Source organism: Bacillus rossius, chromosome 1 (genome assembly GCF_032445375.1).
Source record: "Bacillus rossius redtenbacheri isolate Brsri chromosome 1, Brsri_v3, whole genome shotgun sequence".
Taxonomy (NCBI): domain Eukaryota; kingdom Metazoa; phylum Arthropoda; class Insecta; order Phasmatodea; family Bacillidae; genus Bacillus; species Bacillus rossius.
The window spans coordinates 309,146,166-309,163,006 of NC_086330.1; the positions used below are offsets into that span (position 1 = coordinate 309,146,166).

Consider the following 16,841-nt stretch of genomic DNA (forward strand, 5'->3'; position numbering starts at 1 on the left):
CATTCGCCGTGCAATTAATTTTGTAAACATATTGATATTTATCACGACACAAACTACCATAGATGACCAACTAAAAAAAAAACCCAAGCTGGACAAAGCATGTAAGAAGGTCAAGAATGCAACATTTCTATTGGCGAATTATTTTAAGCGCTGATTACGGGTTGGCTACGCCCTTCGTGTTCTAGCCGAAGTGAGACGAACGTTACCGATCGCCGAGCTGAGACAGCTGTGCGAGCGCCACAGCGCAGCGCCGAGCACATGGAGAAACATAACCTTGAAACCTGATACCGGCCATTTCTAGTGCCGCTAAGCGAAAGGAAGCAAAAGCGGGAGGGCGGGAGGCTACACACAAAAGCGGGAGACTCCCGCCTAAAGCGGGAGGGTTGGCAGGTATGCATGCCATTGAAGTGGTCTTCACTGAAGATACGTCACCAAAGGTCTCTCAAGAACTCTTCCTGGCAAACTAATGCAACAAAAGTCGCATGATTTTATTGTCGAGGGCGAAACTAAACGAGGCCCAAATTGTGTCCTATCAAGCGGAGGAGGATGCTGACAGACTGATTGTCACCTCTGCCAACTAATTATCATCTGATCACAACACAGTGGCAGTTGTAGGGGAGGATGTTGATCTCCTTGTACTGTTGATAGGCCTGTCAGCTCCAACCAACATCTACTTTCTCAAACAAGGGAGAAGGAGTAAGAGCCTTTCCTATGTAGTTTCATTAAAACACAAAATTAAATGAAATGTTGTCTCAACATGTTCTTTACTTGCATGCTGTTATGTGGATGTGATACTACATCACCTAGTTTAAACTAGGAAAGGTGAAAACCTTGAAAACTATGGACAAAAACCCCAACCTCAGCCTTCTGTTGCTGTCCAAAAAACATTACAAAGACATTGATGTCAAGATCATCTTCACAGATGGAAAGAAATTTATATTTGCCTTGTACAGTAGAAACAAGCAAGTGCCTCTAGATGAGCTGCTGTACAAATGCTATAAGACTCAGCTTATAAATCCACTTTAAGTATGGCAACTCTTCCCCCAACCAGTGCTGCAGCACACCAACATCTTCTCGCGTTTATGTGCAAATGCGGCTCTGGATGGGCCAGCCAGTTTCATGGGGGTTTCGGAAAAGTTTGGGCAGAGGCGTACAAACAAAGGCCTATAACTAGAGACCTGAAATTGGCGGTGTTATTTTTGGCCAAAAGCGGTATTATTTTTGCCAAAAAGCGGTGTAAAAAAGCGGTGTTATTTTTTTATCTGTATAATTAAATTAAATAGTTTTAACTGTATAGGCTTAATATTTGTTACGTAATTAATTTTCTTTGGCATAGCTTATAATTATCCTAATTTAAACACACTCTTTACATTTGCTTAAACCAAAAATAAATAACAATGAAAACATTAAATTTCCAGTTGTACATAAAAATTGCTCACCACTGACTGTGAAACTTCCATACAGAAATTTTTTAGTCACTTGGTTGCTTAATGCATTGTTCAGTACATAACATAATAAATTAAAGAACTGTTCATCATATGTAGAACCACAAAAACATTTCATTTCACTATTGAACACTATGTGTTAATAATTTCCTTGTAAAAATTTTACACACACATTAGCTTAACATAACTGTTGCATAAAATTCTTAAAAAAAAAATATATATATATCAATCATCAAAGGAGAGCATTGTAAACACTTCAATATTCTCTTCTTTTAAGTTCTGCCGTCTATCTGAAACAACAATATTGTAGTGACTCAACAACCTCTCACTCTCAACATTATTTGTAGGCATCCATATTGATTTAAGTACAGCTGAAGCAAACTGTTGACAGTCAGTTGTCAGTGCAGTGAGAATTTTCACTACATCAACAACTTCACCAGCTCTGCACAGTGACTCTGCTGCATCTTTTAGAGACTGGTACCCTTTAAAAAGGTCAACACTGTCTATCATCTTCAGGTCAGCAATGGATTTTAGTTGTGTAACTATGTTTTCTGTTTTGTTAAGCAGAATGTTCTTAGGGTTGAAAAGCTGGTTCAATGACCTGTAAACATGTGCACAAGGATCACTGTTCATGAGTGTCTGCAGTTTATTCATGCACAGTGTTGTGGCTTTTTGGCAGTTGTGCTTCACATGTGCAATGTCAGTGGTGTTCAAATTTTTGAGGACACTACTGTTTTCGAACGTATTGGAAAATATACCCTTTGCTGCACAGTCCAAACCTTTTTGTATATTTTCCAGATCCCCATACAGAGTATGTGATGTAGGGTACTTAGACCCTTCAAGTTTCGTTAGCAAATCCATTATTTCAGAAGCATGCTGCTGTACAAAAATACACTGTGCTAAAATTACGGATACTTCTTTGTCTGAAAGCATGATCAGATACTTAATTCCTGCATTGTTAGTTTCCTGAAAGTCACTATTTCTGAAAAAGTTGATGATTTCCAAAAAATATTCAGCCAGGTAGAACACTGCACGAAACCATGAATTCCAACGAGTATTGACTGGCATTGGAAACAATTTATCTGGTTTCACAGTTTCTTCTCGCAAATATTGCAAATATTGGTGTTTCCTCTTGCGAGTGTTTAAAAAGGCAGACTTTACCTTCACTACGACATCGTTTACCTCAACAAGTTCACATGACAACACATTTCCTACTAGGGCAACTTTGTGGGCCCAGCACTGAATATGGAGTACGTGATCTCCATACAGAACTTGCAAGCTGTTGACACACTTTGTCATGTAGCGAGCTGAGTCTGTAACCAAACCTCTGATGTTCTTGTATGAAATTGCATACTTATTTACACATTCTGAAATAACTTGTGCACATGTGGTCGCATCCGCTTTTGCAAGAAAATTAACTGAAGCTACTACTACCTGAGGTTCGCCTACTGGTTCTTGGAGCACTAGAAAGAGTACCACAAAAACACATCTTCCCTGACTATCTGTAGTCTCATCCGAATAGATAAAAATTAGTTTATCTTTAACAATTTCCATCACGTTTTCAAAGTGGTATTCAGCAAGTTTAGGAACATACTTTTCCCTCAGTGTTTTGACACAAGGCATGTCTCCAGAACCTGCCACAAATTCATTTAACCATGCCCTTATGTTAGGATCATCCAATTTTTGAAGAGGTATGTTAGTTTTAGCGAAGGCCTCTGTTGTCCTCAGTGCCAAATGTTCGACGTCTGCTTTTTTACGTTTAGCACTACCAAAGCACTCTGCAACAGAGCTCTGAATTTTTTTATCAGCACACCCATCATCATATTTTTTTCTTTTAGTTATGTGTTTTTCGCTCTTAGTGTGCTTTATCACGGTGTCTTTTCTCTCAAATGCGACTTTACAATTACAAAATTTGCACATTAACGTCGCCGTATCGGGTGCATATAGTCTGTCGCTTTTGAAATCGTCGGCACGTTGCCGCGCACTTGCAGCATTTTTCGGCATATTGTTACACAAACTCAAGTTATTTTATTTTAATGTTCCCATGCAGCAATAAAATACGATACATTAAACGAAAGAAGTGGCAATGTATGTTTGTACGGTGTTTATCTTATACTTCAGCTGGAATCGCGTTACAAACACATAGCATTGATCCTTACGGCAGACGTGCGCATGACTGCCAGTGCCGGTTGTTTGTGAAATAAAAGCTGATTCTTCCCAGCATGCAATCTTTTGTGGCGTCACAAATCGTTTATTCCATAACTGCGTTGTGTGAGAACAAGATTTTAATTCGTTTATTTCGTAATTCTATTTCATGGCAAAATTAAATCACGAAGTCATTATTGTGCAATAGTTTTATTAATATAATCGTAAAAAAAAATTCATGTACGGACCTGGATCGGGAAATACGGTCCAAATGACATTTTCGTACGGACATTTCTTGCTGAAGGGTTGGCCAAGCTGGTTCCGCTTGCTCACAACTTGCCGCCTCCTTCCAGCCATTACATCAACAGTATCGCTCATTTATGACGTGGAGTTGTGGTTGCGTACATTATGTTTATTTTGTGTTGTGGTCACATCTTAGCAGCAATATATTTCGTTCTTCCATACATACATGTAAAGTATGTGATTTTCGAAACGTAAACAGTGGCAGGCTACCGCTAAGGTTGGTTAGTTTTAGTTCTGACAATGGCGATGCCGGCGAACTCAAGATGAAACCAATTTTGTTACTGTACATTTCTTAAAATTTCGCGTGTATACAGAAAACTAGACGAAATCGTATTATTTCGCGAAAATCAATGAAATTCGCGTTATTTTTTGCGTTATCGCGATCGCGAAAATTTCAGGTCTCTACCTATAACCCATTATTTCCAACCAGCTCCCTGCACCTTACAAGCTCCTTCTATTGGTTGCAGCTCAAAAACAAAATAAAAAACCTTACGTAATGGTTTCGGATTCTGTCTGCAGCTTTTAATATTGTATATTAATCACGTTCGTAATATCCAGGGCTAAGATTTGAATTGTTCATATGATTTACTTTGTGTCTGCTGTGCAGATGTGCTCTATGTGCTGCAGCATGAGTTATGACCTGCTATCAGAAAATATAAAGCTATTTGCATGGAACCCTCTTTGTTTCCTTACAAGCAACTGTGAACTAGCTTGAGTCCTACGAGGCTCATTACTATGATTGTATGTGAATCAGGAAGGGTGTTAGACCGTACTTTCGTTCTTGTTTTGGCCATTAATCCCTTCACCAGTTCAATCTGCGCAACTCTGCCTGTTGTTTGTTTTTGTTTGAGTTTCGAGCAAGGCGCTGTCGTGGGTCTACACCGTGACGAAGGTCGAGTTCTTACGTTTCCTGGAGGACGCCGGTGTCGCGGCCGACGAACGAGACAACATGCAAGAGCTGCGGCGGAGAGCGGTGCAGTATCTTCGCTCAGAGCTCGCTACCGCGCCGGTGCCTGAAGCCTCATCTCCCCCTGACGTGAGTCCGAACAATAACGCATTTAGGTCAAAAACTATTTTTCAAGTCTTTGCACTCCATTCCCATTCTGTCGACCTAGAATCCTGCGTCCGTTCTTGATTTTCTAGTAGCCGCCGGGAAAATGGCGGAGCTTAATTTGGTTTCGAAGATTGATTGATTTTTCGGTCACTATTGACCAAATGTTCTGGGTATTTTTTGCAAATATTAGCTGAGGTCATTAAATGCAACGGGACGTTCAAGGAATTTTCACGGGCAGTACTTGGGTACGCATGTCCTCCTTGTGTTCGGGAGAAATGCAAGTCGGATTGGGTGTTCCGATTTCAGGCTTCTCACGAGCCTTTTGTGGATTTCATTCAGTCTATTGTTGATTACGCTCACGTCTTGGAGGTGGGATTGACTGAGAAGGAACTTGTGGAAGTTATTCTCGGAAATGTTTCTCCGGTGACTCGTCAACACTGCATTTTTGCGACCGTCCCTCAGACATTGGACGAGCTTAGATCTTTAGCGAGCGAGGTGGAAAATCGGCTGCTTGCCACGCGTGTATACGCGACGCAGTTTCCGGCCGTCACTCCACGCGTGCTCTGGCAGGTTTGGCGACGCAACAGTCAAGTAGGGCCCGGGTGGCTGCGGGTGTTAGCCCGCAGGCCATGGCACACGTTGCGGACGGCGCGCGGCCTTGGTTACAGGCTGCGGACGCGGGACGGAGGGAACCCGCTGGTGGAGCGGTCACACATCCGGGGGGACGAGGGTCGCGGTGCGCTAATTGCCATCGCTTTGGACACCAGGCTTGGGAATGCTCGATGCCGAGGGTGCCGGCGGAAAGGCGTTTGTGCTTTCGGTGTAATTCTCCCAGTCACGAGCGAAGGGCTTGTCCGTGAAACGCAACCGCTCCGCGCATGTAAAAGGTGTGCATGGCGTGAACTCAACAAAAGGTATAAAAAAGCCATTGTCAATGTGTAGGGTCTAGGTACAGTTGTATGGACGTCAGTTGCCGGCATTGGTTGACACTGGGGCTTCCCGCAGTATAGTGAGCCAATCATGGTTTGACGGTGTGTGTGGAATTTCCGCACCTCCTCTAGGCGTGTTCCCGTGACTTGCGCTTGTATGTATGTGTAGCCAATGGGGAAATAGTGGAAGCGAAGGTTTCTGTGAAACTTCATTTGAAAATAGGTAGATTTTCTTGGAATTATGTATGTGTTCTGGGTAGTTCCTAATCTCACTTCTGAGATTATTTTGGGATTTGATTTCTTGAGCCATGTGCAATGAATTGTGGATGCGTCAGAGCTTTGTTTAAGTTTTTGCTTTGCCCCCCCATGAAAGAGTTCATTTAGTAGGTAATTTTGCGCTCGTCAGCACTGGTTCTCTGGCTACTGGCAAAATGACAAGGGACCGTAGGGATGACAAGGTTGGCAGTCTGGAACAGAGGTCGTTAGACGGCTTAAGGGCTCTGTACCCTGATGTTTTAACCAAGAAGCTTGGGAAATGTGATATCTTGCCGTATAGATTCCATGTTAAGGATGACACCCCAGTGAGGGCTCCTCATCATCGTCTTTCTCCCCCGAAACTTAAAATTATGCGCGGCATTATTGACCGCATGCTGCATGAGGGTGTGATTTCACCCTCAACGTCTGAATTTTGCACTCCCACATTCCTGGTGGTTAAAAGGGAACCAGGCGAATTCCGATTAGTGCATTCTTACACTCAGGTAAATAAATAAGATTGCCTTTGACCCATTTCCGATGCATACCATTGAAAGTGCTCTCCAACATCTGGGGATGTTCGGTTCTTGACTTGAATTCGAGTTTCCACCAGTGTCTTATCCATCCGCAATGCCGTAAAACATTTAGCATTTTCCACACCTTGGGGCCATTTCGAATATAATAGGGTGCCTCTTGGGGCCTCTTTTGGCTCTCAGGCATTGTCTCGTGTTCTGGACCAGGTGTTAGGAGACCTGAAGTTTCAGGGTGTTTTTAATTATATAGATGACATCATTGTGTACAGTAACTACTGGGAAGAACACATGGAACACTTGAAGCAGGTCTTGTTTAGACTTAGGGCTGCGGGGATTACGCTGAACCCGGATAAGGTAACCCTGGGTAAAACTCGGGTGTGATATCTCAAGGCGAGATCAGTATGGATTCTGAAAAAATTCAGCCTCTTTTGAACTTTCCCAAACCAAAAAATGTTAAGGGTGTGCAAAGGTTCATGGGAATGCTCGGATATTATGCCCGGTTTATTGAGAGCTTTGCGGGGCTGGCAGCTCCCTTGAATAAACTTAAAAGGAAGGGACAGGACTTTGAGTGGGGTGAGGAGCAGGAGGTCGCTTTTCAGGAAATGAAGAATAGGCTAGCTACTCCTCCCATTTTGATACTTCCTGACTTTGAGAAGCGTTTTGTCCTGCATGTGGATGCCTCCTCTACTGCGCTGGGCGCAGTTCTTGGGCACTTGGAGAAAGGGAGGTTGAACCCGTGGCTTATGCGAGCCGTGCCTTATCTGATTCGGAAAGGAGATTAGGGGCATACGAGAAGGAGGCTCTTGCCTGCCTCTTCGGCATGGAGAAATTTCACTCATATCTTGATTGTGCAGAATTTGATTTGTATGCGGATAATTAAGCGCTAACATGGGTGCTTAATCATCCACACCAGTTGGGCAAGCTGGGTAGGTGGGTGTTGCGGTGGTCTAGGTCCAGATTCAGGGTCCAGCATATACGGGGTTCAGAGAATGTCACAGCCGATGCGCTCTCACGCATGTTTAATGCTGATGAGTTTTGTACTGACGATGAATCAGGGACTGCGAACGAGGTGTCTGCCTTGCGTGTCATTCCAGAGTCCTTCCTAAATTTGAAGGAGGCTCAGGCGTCAGACCTTCTATGCATAGAAATTAGAGAGAAATTCGAACAAGGGGAGGAAGTGCCTTATGCTATCTACAAGGAGCTCGTGTGTTACACGGGGAAAAGTGGGAAGGCTCGAAAGGTGTTAGTGCCTTCCTCTCTAAAAGCCATGGTGCTAAAGTATTTCCATTCTACAGTATTCGGTGGACATCTGGGTGTGGCGGAAACACTCAAAAAGATAGCACTGCAGTTTGCTTGGCCCACTTTAGCTTCTGATGTCAAGGACTTTGTTAAGAAGTGCCTGGATTGTCAACTTTGTAAACCTCCTCGACAGACGAATGTTGGGCTCTACACGGCCGACTTTCCTGAGGCTCCTTGGCATACTGTCTACTTGGATGTTTTTCGGCCCCTAGTTAGATCTAGAAAGGGTAAAATTAGTTTGTTGATTGCTCTGGACGTTTTTACGAAGTTTGTTTTCTTGTTGCCTATGTGCAACATGAAGGCTACCACCATCGTGAGGACCCTAACCAATTCAGTATGGAAAATTTTCGGGGCTCCCATTTTTTTGGTCTCTGACAATGCTCGGTACTTTCAGTCTGCAGTTTACTGCAACATGTGCTTTGAGTGGGCGATGCGCCCCATTTATAGCTAGAGCTGGGCCGATCACCTATTTTGCTGATCATGCCGATGCTGATCATCTGCTGCCGATCTTGCCGATCTTCTGAGCCGATTAGAGCCTTTCATGTACATCTGAATTGATTAATTTTGTAATAAACCAAATTTTAAAAAACCTGAAGAAAAAAAAAACTGGAAATGTGTGGCCTATCGAAGCAACATTACAGGATTTAAAATTGACAGTTTTTTAATGTAAGTGTGAATTACTTAAGGTGAGAATTTAAAATTTAAATTTTCAATACTAATTACAATTACAACCAAAACCATATTACTAAATCTATATTTCACAATAAAGTCGTGCATGCTTCAATTCCAATAATGCATTATTGGTCAATCAACACACTGTTTAATTCTAATTAAAATAATAATGTTGAACAGAAAACTGACAATCAATGAACATTGCACAACTGCTACTTTGCTATAAGTCTATGTTACTTGGCCTACCAGAATACCAGATAAATGAGGCTGTGTTGCTTGAAACAATGCTTGCTGTTGCTGTAAGATCAGATACTTGTGATTTGTTGGTCAGATCTTCATGCACCTGTATTTCCATTGCTTTGCTATGAAACGTCAGTAAATGTCTAGATAAATTTGTTGTCGTGAATCCTCATAAACTGGTACCGCCATGTGAAATTATCGCGTTACAATAATTACACGTTGCTTTTGACGGATCACTATAAACGGTGAAATATTCCCAGACAAAACTACTTTTCTTTGACATGATTACTTATAAATCACCACACAAACACGCACACACACTTAACTGCGTTAAAATGTAATAAGGTCAAACCAAATTTTCACCTATAATCACAACTCCGTCATTCTGTGATCTGTGTGTGCCGGTAGACGTCAGCGATAATTTTATTGCCCTTCGTTCCCCCCAGTGCCGCCAACAAACTTTCAATAATTCCCGATTGTAAGTTAATTTGTGAATACAAAATACCACTAAATGGGGAACAAAACTCTTCATCAACCAGGTTTTTATACAAAAGAAATATAAGCTCTATTTACCGCTAAACAGGATAAGAATATTAATTTTGCTACACAAACATTTCAATAGGCCATATTTAGCGAGAAAAAATTAAATAGATGAATTCCCGAAGAGGTAGTTGTTTACTAACCACGAGACTACTAGCGCCATTAATCCGTACGAATTCCGTCGCGTGACGCGCGTCACTCTAATCTCTGGTGTTACATAACCAACCTAAACAGTCGCCATTCACTATTGTGGTAATATTAACTGTAAATGGATAGTTTTTGGTTCGTAAATGATAAGAAATAACTTTGCAAATGGTATAATGGATAATTATTTTACCAAAATTACCGTAAATATACGTGGAAATTGATACTTAGGTATGTAACTGTTCAATGTTTATAAAACTTACTCTATTTGTTTACTTTATTGGTATATTTTTTTCGTGTGTGGTTAGTTTTATATTATTAAAACCTATAATTTTTCGATGAATAATTGAATTTTCTCCCCGAAAAGTACCGTAAACAAACATGGAAAGTTGTTAGGTATAGGTAATTATTCAATGTTATAAGTTTGCAGTAGGAGACCAATGATCGGCTCAAATAATCGGCTACGTTTTGCCGATTATTATGATCGGCAAAATTAACAAAATCGGCCGATTATTACGATCGGGAATCGGCATCGGCCCAGCCCTATTTATAGCACTCCCTACTTCCCGAAAGGGAATATGGTACAGCATTTCAATCGCAACCTCAAGGCCTGCCTGTTTATTTTCTACAATAGAGATCACACTAGATGGGATGAGGACTTAGACCTCTTGAATGTGGGCTTTAATTCCACGGAGCATGGGTCTACGGGCTTTCCTCCTTGCATCCCTTTCCTGGGTAGGCATCTCACCCACCCCCTTCTGAATGAGTGGGGAATTCCTTCTCCTCTCCTTCCAGACGATGAGGCCTCCCACGAGGCATTGTACAGGGTGGTGGCCAGTAACTTAAAGAAGGCACATGATGTGGTTGCAAAACGCCATGATGCTACGCGTATTGAGCACGATTTTCGGCCACGGGAGTTGGTTTTATGTAAGAACTTAGTTCTGCCAGTTGCAGCGGATTATGTAGGTGGTAAGTTCATTCTGAAATTTGTTGGGCCCTTTTTAATAAAGAAGGCTTTGGGTCCCAACACTTTTCTGCTGGGACATGCTGAAAGCGGCAAGATATACAGGAAGGCCCACTGTACGCAATTAAAGAAATTTGTTTGTTAACCTCACAGATTGGAGCTAGGGTTTGTTTGGTATGACTACTGTAGGTAGGACTGATATGTAGTCAGTAATAAAGGAGTAATGTTTATAACAGGTGTAAATTTAGTGTAGAATGTGTGTAAATTGTAAGTTTGTTTTGAAAAGTGGATTAAATAGTGACCTGGGTGAACTCCATGCATTTTTGGTCTAAATGATTAGGACAAGAGGTTAGGATTGTACTGATGCTCTTTTTAAGATTTGAAATGTAGATTAGGGTATGTTAGCTTTGCGTATTGTTTATGATTGTGTTTGGTCATGCTGTATTCTCTTGTTTATAGGTTGTCCTTTGCTAAGGAATTATTTGTGTTATTTTACTTAAGCACTTTATCAATGGCTCTAATAATCAATTTTCTAGTACTTCAAGTTTGATGATAATTATAAATAATGTAAAGGAAACACAAGTAAACCTTTTGAATTGTGAGCCGGGTAGATGGCATTCGGTGCAGGTTGCTCCGTATTCTTGTATTGTGTTTCCTGAGTTCTCCATCCTCTTTTGTAAGATCCTCTGGTGTGTTCTTCCTGTCCAGCAGAGTCTGTTAAAAAATGTTTATCTGTTTTATATCCCGCATCTCGGTCGGGCGTTGAGCCGAGGAAGAAGAGGACGACGTAGAGTGGACTGCTACGACACTGATGTGTGGAGCTGCACATTGGCGACCTCCGCTGCCAGCTCCCCTTCTACACCGATGGAGTGGACGCTTGGATGATAGATTGGCCGGCGGATCAAGCGCCTGAAGTCTCTCTTCCCTCACGACGCCGCTGCGAAGCGGGGACTGTACGCGCTCGGCCCTTGGCCGCTTTGATCACATCGCTAGCGATCCCTTCTTCAAGGCTGGGCCTACTTCTTCATTTTTGGCTCAACTTCGCATCTTCTGTCTACTCTTCATCACTTCAGAATGCCAGGTGGCTTTCTCTTCCTTTGACTTTATGGACCTGAATGGATGACGAGGGATGATCGGAGAGGACAGTAGCGCGAGAAGACTGCATATTTGCCGATTAACATTGGAGCTGGTCCCCTACTCGGGGCTTTTAGGATGGGGGGTTGAGCCGGCGCCGGGGTCGCCAAGGGAAGACATCTACGGAGCGCCAAAACTGCTTTAGAGATCCGCCTCGACTGAAATGTTTCCCCTCCTTGTTCCCCCTTCCCCTTGTGCATTGTCTTGGTTTCGTGGCGCCTGCGCTGTTAGTTCGCCAAGCTGTAAACGTGAAGCTTGAGAGGTGTGGGGGTTTTTTGAGCGAGCGGGGAACGGACCAACATGTTGAGGTAGCAGCAGGGGATCCCTTCTGGACTGTGGTCACGAGGACGGCGTGCCAAGTAAGTTGACTTAATACATTGCGGCTTAATTTCAAATTTTTGTTTCGCACCATCCTTCTAAATTCCATTTCAATTTAATGTCTGTCTGGGCCATGTTTCTTCAGTTATCGGTTAGTCATGCAGAAACCTCCAACTATTTGATCTGCTTAGCTCTCTTCGTGTAAGCGCCCGCGCTGTCTAATGGGACCTGTAAATTATCTGTGTGGGTCGTTGATGCAATGCGCATGCTTAGCGTGAATCATTAATGTCTGTATCGTTTTTATTCTATATTTGTGATTTGTATTTCCTGTAATTAATGAAGACACTGGTTTAGTAATCATTACTGTAATTTCTGCAACTCTTTTTGATTTTGCTTATTAATCATTTGGGATTGTAATGTCTGCAGCTTTTAATATTGTATATTAATTACGTTCTTAATATCCAGGGCTAAGATTTGAATTGTTCATACGATTTACTTTGTGTCTGCAGTGCAGATGTGCTATATGTGCGGCAGCATGAGTTATGACCTGCTATCAGAGAATATAAAGCTATTTGCATGGAACCCTCTTTGTTTCCTTACAAGCAACTGTGAACTAGCTTGAGTCCTATGAGGGTAATTACTATGATTGTATGTGAATCAGTAAGGGCGTTAGACCGTACGTTCGTTCTTGTTTTGGCCATTAATCCCTTCACCGGTTCAATATTAACATCGTTTTTTCACTGGGACAGTATTTAATTAGGAAAAAATATATATATTTATATTGCCTGAGAAAAATGAATACATTTGTTAACAACAGATAAAGTATAATATCAAAAATAAAAACTTATACAGCAGTCGCAACACCACAAAGCAATTGCAAGTACAGTTATGACTGCATTATAATTGGTACAGGATGTTAAAACAGATCTTTTAAGGATATACACATGACTTGTTATTTTAGTTAAAAATTTGCAGCACTGCCAAAGTAGTACCAAACACCTATAATTCATAAGTAGTAGACAACCACAAATCATGGTAGTTTATTTTTTAGTTAGAATTTTTAAAAGTATATTCAGCTTTTGTTATTTTTCCATAGGTATACTTTCAGTTGAAACGACCATTCCTGTCTCCTAGAGAAAATATGGACAAAAAAAGTTGGGATTCCAGCACAAAAACGGTTTTGTTTACGTTAAGACACATCCTGCCAATGTTGTCTGACCATCTGGGCAGGCGGGCGCAAGGTATCCACGGTAGTGGGGGAGAGAAGGAAAGGATAAGGAGACTGCGTGCTGTAGCTGCTGGAAATTTTCAAAGATTTACAAAAGGTTAGGATGTTAAGCTTTCTGTGGTACCCTGGTACCGAGATTGTATTAACGATTCTCAGAGCAGGTTTTAATGCTGAGAACAGGCGGAACTGAGAACCGAGACTGACATATCACTATAATTTTGCTGAGCAGTACATTACTTTGTACTGATAGTACTAGCAATTAGCTGTAGCGCTAATAAATTACATGATTAAATTGGTATTTCTAAAAGAAAATGTAAGCATTTAGACAAAAATTTACATAAAAAACAAAATAACTTAGAAAAATTACACTATTTTAAGCTAAAAATAACAACACTATATACCATGAAATGAAAACACAAACAAGTACCTCTACTTATTATAGTTATCAACGAGTCTGTAATTTTTGTGACGAGCCAAGCTGAAATCAGTAATAATACCTTCAGACCTAGCCAAACTGAGTGCAGATTTGATTTCCTTCCTGTGAGTCAGATGTGACCCATCTCCCCAATACTTTTACCCTGCCTTCGTGTGTGAGTGTTCCTTACAGGGAATCGTTCATTCAGTGCCAGTAACCTTCATTAAACTAATAATTAATGTTGTAAACTTTTCTTTTTAAACCTCTTAAGTGTATGTGTGACTGTTACAACAGTAAACAATAAGTACGTGGCCATGCTATGAACATAAATTTTGAAAGACACCCTATTCAAAATATTTATATATATTAGAAATTAAAAAAAAAATATTTAAAATTTGCACTTGGCAGGTTTTCTAATCAACTTAACGCCCTCCTGTGACCATTGTGCCACCCAGAGGTAAAGACTGCCGCATAACAAGGACTTCCGTTTTCATCACTGATCTAGTCGCTGCCGCTGTTTGCTTAAATATTTCGTAACCTTTTCGCTCTTCCTTCAGGTAGTGGACAGTTTCCCTTAATTATTTATTATTACAGATATTTTCCACTTAATGACAAATTCTGAATATAGACCAGGCCATGTGATGACCTGGATAGCACTTTTGTGTGCCTTTGAACAGTTTTACATGTCCTTTAATTATAACATAAAAATGAAAAAGACCTGCATTAAATAAATCATCTCTTAACAGATATCATAGTGTATCTTTCTAAGCGACCACTTGTTCGATGACTTGGGGATCGAGGCATGTGGGATGGCTAAGTCCCACGGGTATTTATCTCTCTTAAGTATAAATTAATATTGCAGACACTTGTAGCAGATCAGATCCTGTGGTCAGATGAAATCTTGCCCCCACACGGTCCAAGTCATGGTCATGTAGCAGAGAAAGTACACTGGGTCCACATGCCTTTTCACGTGGTGGCACCTCAGGGAATCCACTGACGACGTTAAGAATAACAACTCCAACAATCCCCTAGACATCATACACAAAAACATGCTTTACAAGGAAATTTCAACAGGAAGTCAGGAAGAAGCAAGAGCTCACGAAGCAGACGAGCCAGACAGAAAAAGGAAGGGAGCATGTGAGGTGAGAGAAATCCATCGAGGCAATGTTGGGACAGCATACCTTCACAACTTTTTTGGCCACCTTGACCCGGTCTTGCTTCTCCTTCTCCTTGCCCTTCTTGTCGTCCTTGGAGTCTGCATCGTCTGGTGCGGTGGCAGGCGTCGCAGTGGGTGTGGAGGGCGTGGTGGCAGGTGTCTGGCTGGGCTGGCTGGGCTGGCTGGACTGTGGCGCTGCCACGTACGTGTGGCGCTCGCAGTCCCAGTACAGGAACTGCTGCGTCTGCGAGTTGTAGTAGTACTGCGACGATGCGTCGTAGTAAAGCCCCGTCTGAGGATCGTAGTAATAGCCCGACGCCTTGTCCAACTGGTAGGTGCTCACATCCGGCGTTGCTGCGCACAAACAAGCCAGCGTTACAGAGCACAACAGCAACACCTAAGTGACTGTTATCACTAAAAGGGTCGCTACAAGTTTGAAATTACCAAATTCCTTGACGTTTCCAACATTTCCAGATCATAATCAACAAGTTTTCCTGACCTGACAGACACAAATCTACCGCGGCCCATTTGGTTTGCTTTCTGGGAGAAAGAGAGATTGTATGTTTTACACCATTCAAATGTGTCACCTTAGCAAAATTAACATCACTTCAGATAGATACACATATTTGTAAACAATTGCTATACATTCACCTGAAACTATGGAATGTAGGCTATCAAACTTGTATGGAAGCATGTGGAAATATAAGTTCCCCCTTTGTGTTTCAGGTAAAAAGCCCAGGGTTTGACAAAAAGAAAAATCAACCTATGTAATTACGTGATAGGTTAACGTTTGAGCAATTTTTGAGGCACCTAAACATTGGCAGCAGCAGTATTTTTGGGTTAATTTTGATGTCACATAAAAAAATACTGAAATATTTTGGAATATCCCTAACTTTTTCAGGTAGTCCCTGATCTTCCTTATTTTCTTTACCTGTAGCAACCCTGGCCAAGCATGTTTACATAGCACAGCCCGTGCACATCATGAGTGAAGCCCCTTATACAAGTAGGGGTGCACGAGTACTCAACATGTTGAATTGAATCTACGTTTAAGAACTGGACACCAGCATAATTTAAAGATAAAAATTTTTTAGCTATTATTTATTTGGTTAACGAAAAAATAAAATTACTGACACAAACCTTGTGTTAAGAAATTTTTAATCTCGTAGAGTACAGTTCAGTATAAAACGTGATTATAATCACATTTGCTACAAATTAAGTATGTACTTTAGTATGAAATGCATCTTCTCCTATTTTTTCATTATAATAAACAACGTAAATAATTAAAAAATATGCTACAGACATCCTTTTCCACACAATTTATATTTGTACCATGTGTCATTAGAAAGTAATAAACATACAACATAAACAACTATTATTTACCATCCGTCTAGCTGAAAATAATAGCACAAATGAAGTGAAAAGAATAATCAGCAAGTGAGAAATAAAAACAAAGTATAATAGTTACTATATATATTACAGAACTGCTGCTTAAAGACTCGGTCTGCCTGAATACAACCATGTGTTAGAGCTTCAGAAAAAATCCACACAATTTGTAAACTGCTCAAGATATCAGAGTGGGGTAAGTTTACGAAAAGCATTTAATAATATGCTGAGGAAAGATGAGTAGTTCTGTTTCCGTATTTTGTTTTAAACGGAATTTTTAGGAAAGTGAAAAAAGGCTAAAACTTGTGTTTTCATTATAATTTTTAGGCATTAAATACTTCCGATACAGATTCTTGAAAACTTTCGATGGACTTGCAGTTAACCTTTATCTTTATTTCTCCACCATATAATGTTTGCCACCCAAATTTATAAAGTTCCATGCATTACGGAAATAATGTATGCCAGTTCCGATCCTTGCGCTTAGAGGCACCAGCGAGCATCGTACTTAGTATCCTGCTTCACTAATACAAGTACACCCCTGACTATGAAGGCTCCTTAAAGTGCTGAGCATAAACCCAATATAAGATAACATAAACTCAAGAGTATTTTCATACTTGGTGTATAAATTTGATGTTCAACGTGCCGCCCACGGCTATAATCCCGAAGCCGTCAGCCCCTTCCTTCCTA

The 16,841-nt window shown here is 41.1% G+C and overlaps 1 protein-coding gene across 2 annotated transcripts in view; it reads right to left on the reverse strand.

The window, feature by feature from the left end:
- The window catches only part of LOC134527889 (RNA-binding protein 5-like), a 200,435-nt gene that overhangs the window by 36,057 nt on the left and 147,537 nt on the right, over positions 1-16,841 (reverse strand). For both annotated transcript variants that reach the window (XM_063360892.1, XM_063360891.1), the window contains exon 14: positions 14,797-15,125. In XM_063360892.1, the coding sequence (XP_063216962.1) occupies positions 14,797-15,125 (329 nt within the window). The remainder of the gene's footprint in view (positions 1-14,796; positions 15,126-16,841) is intronic.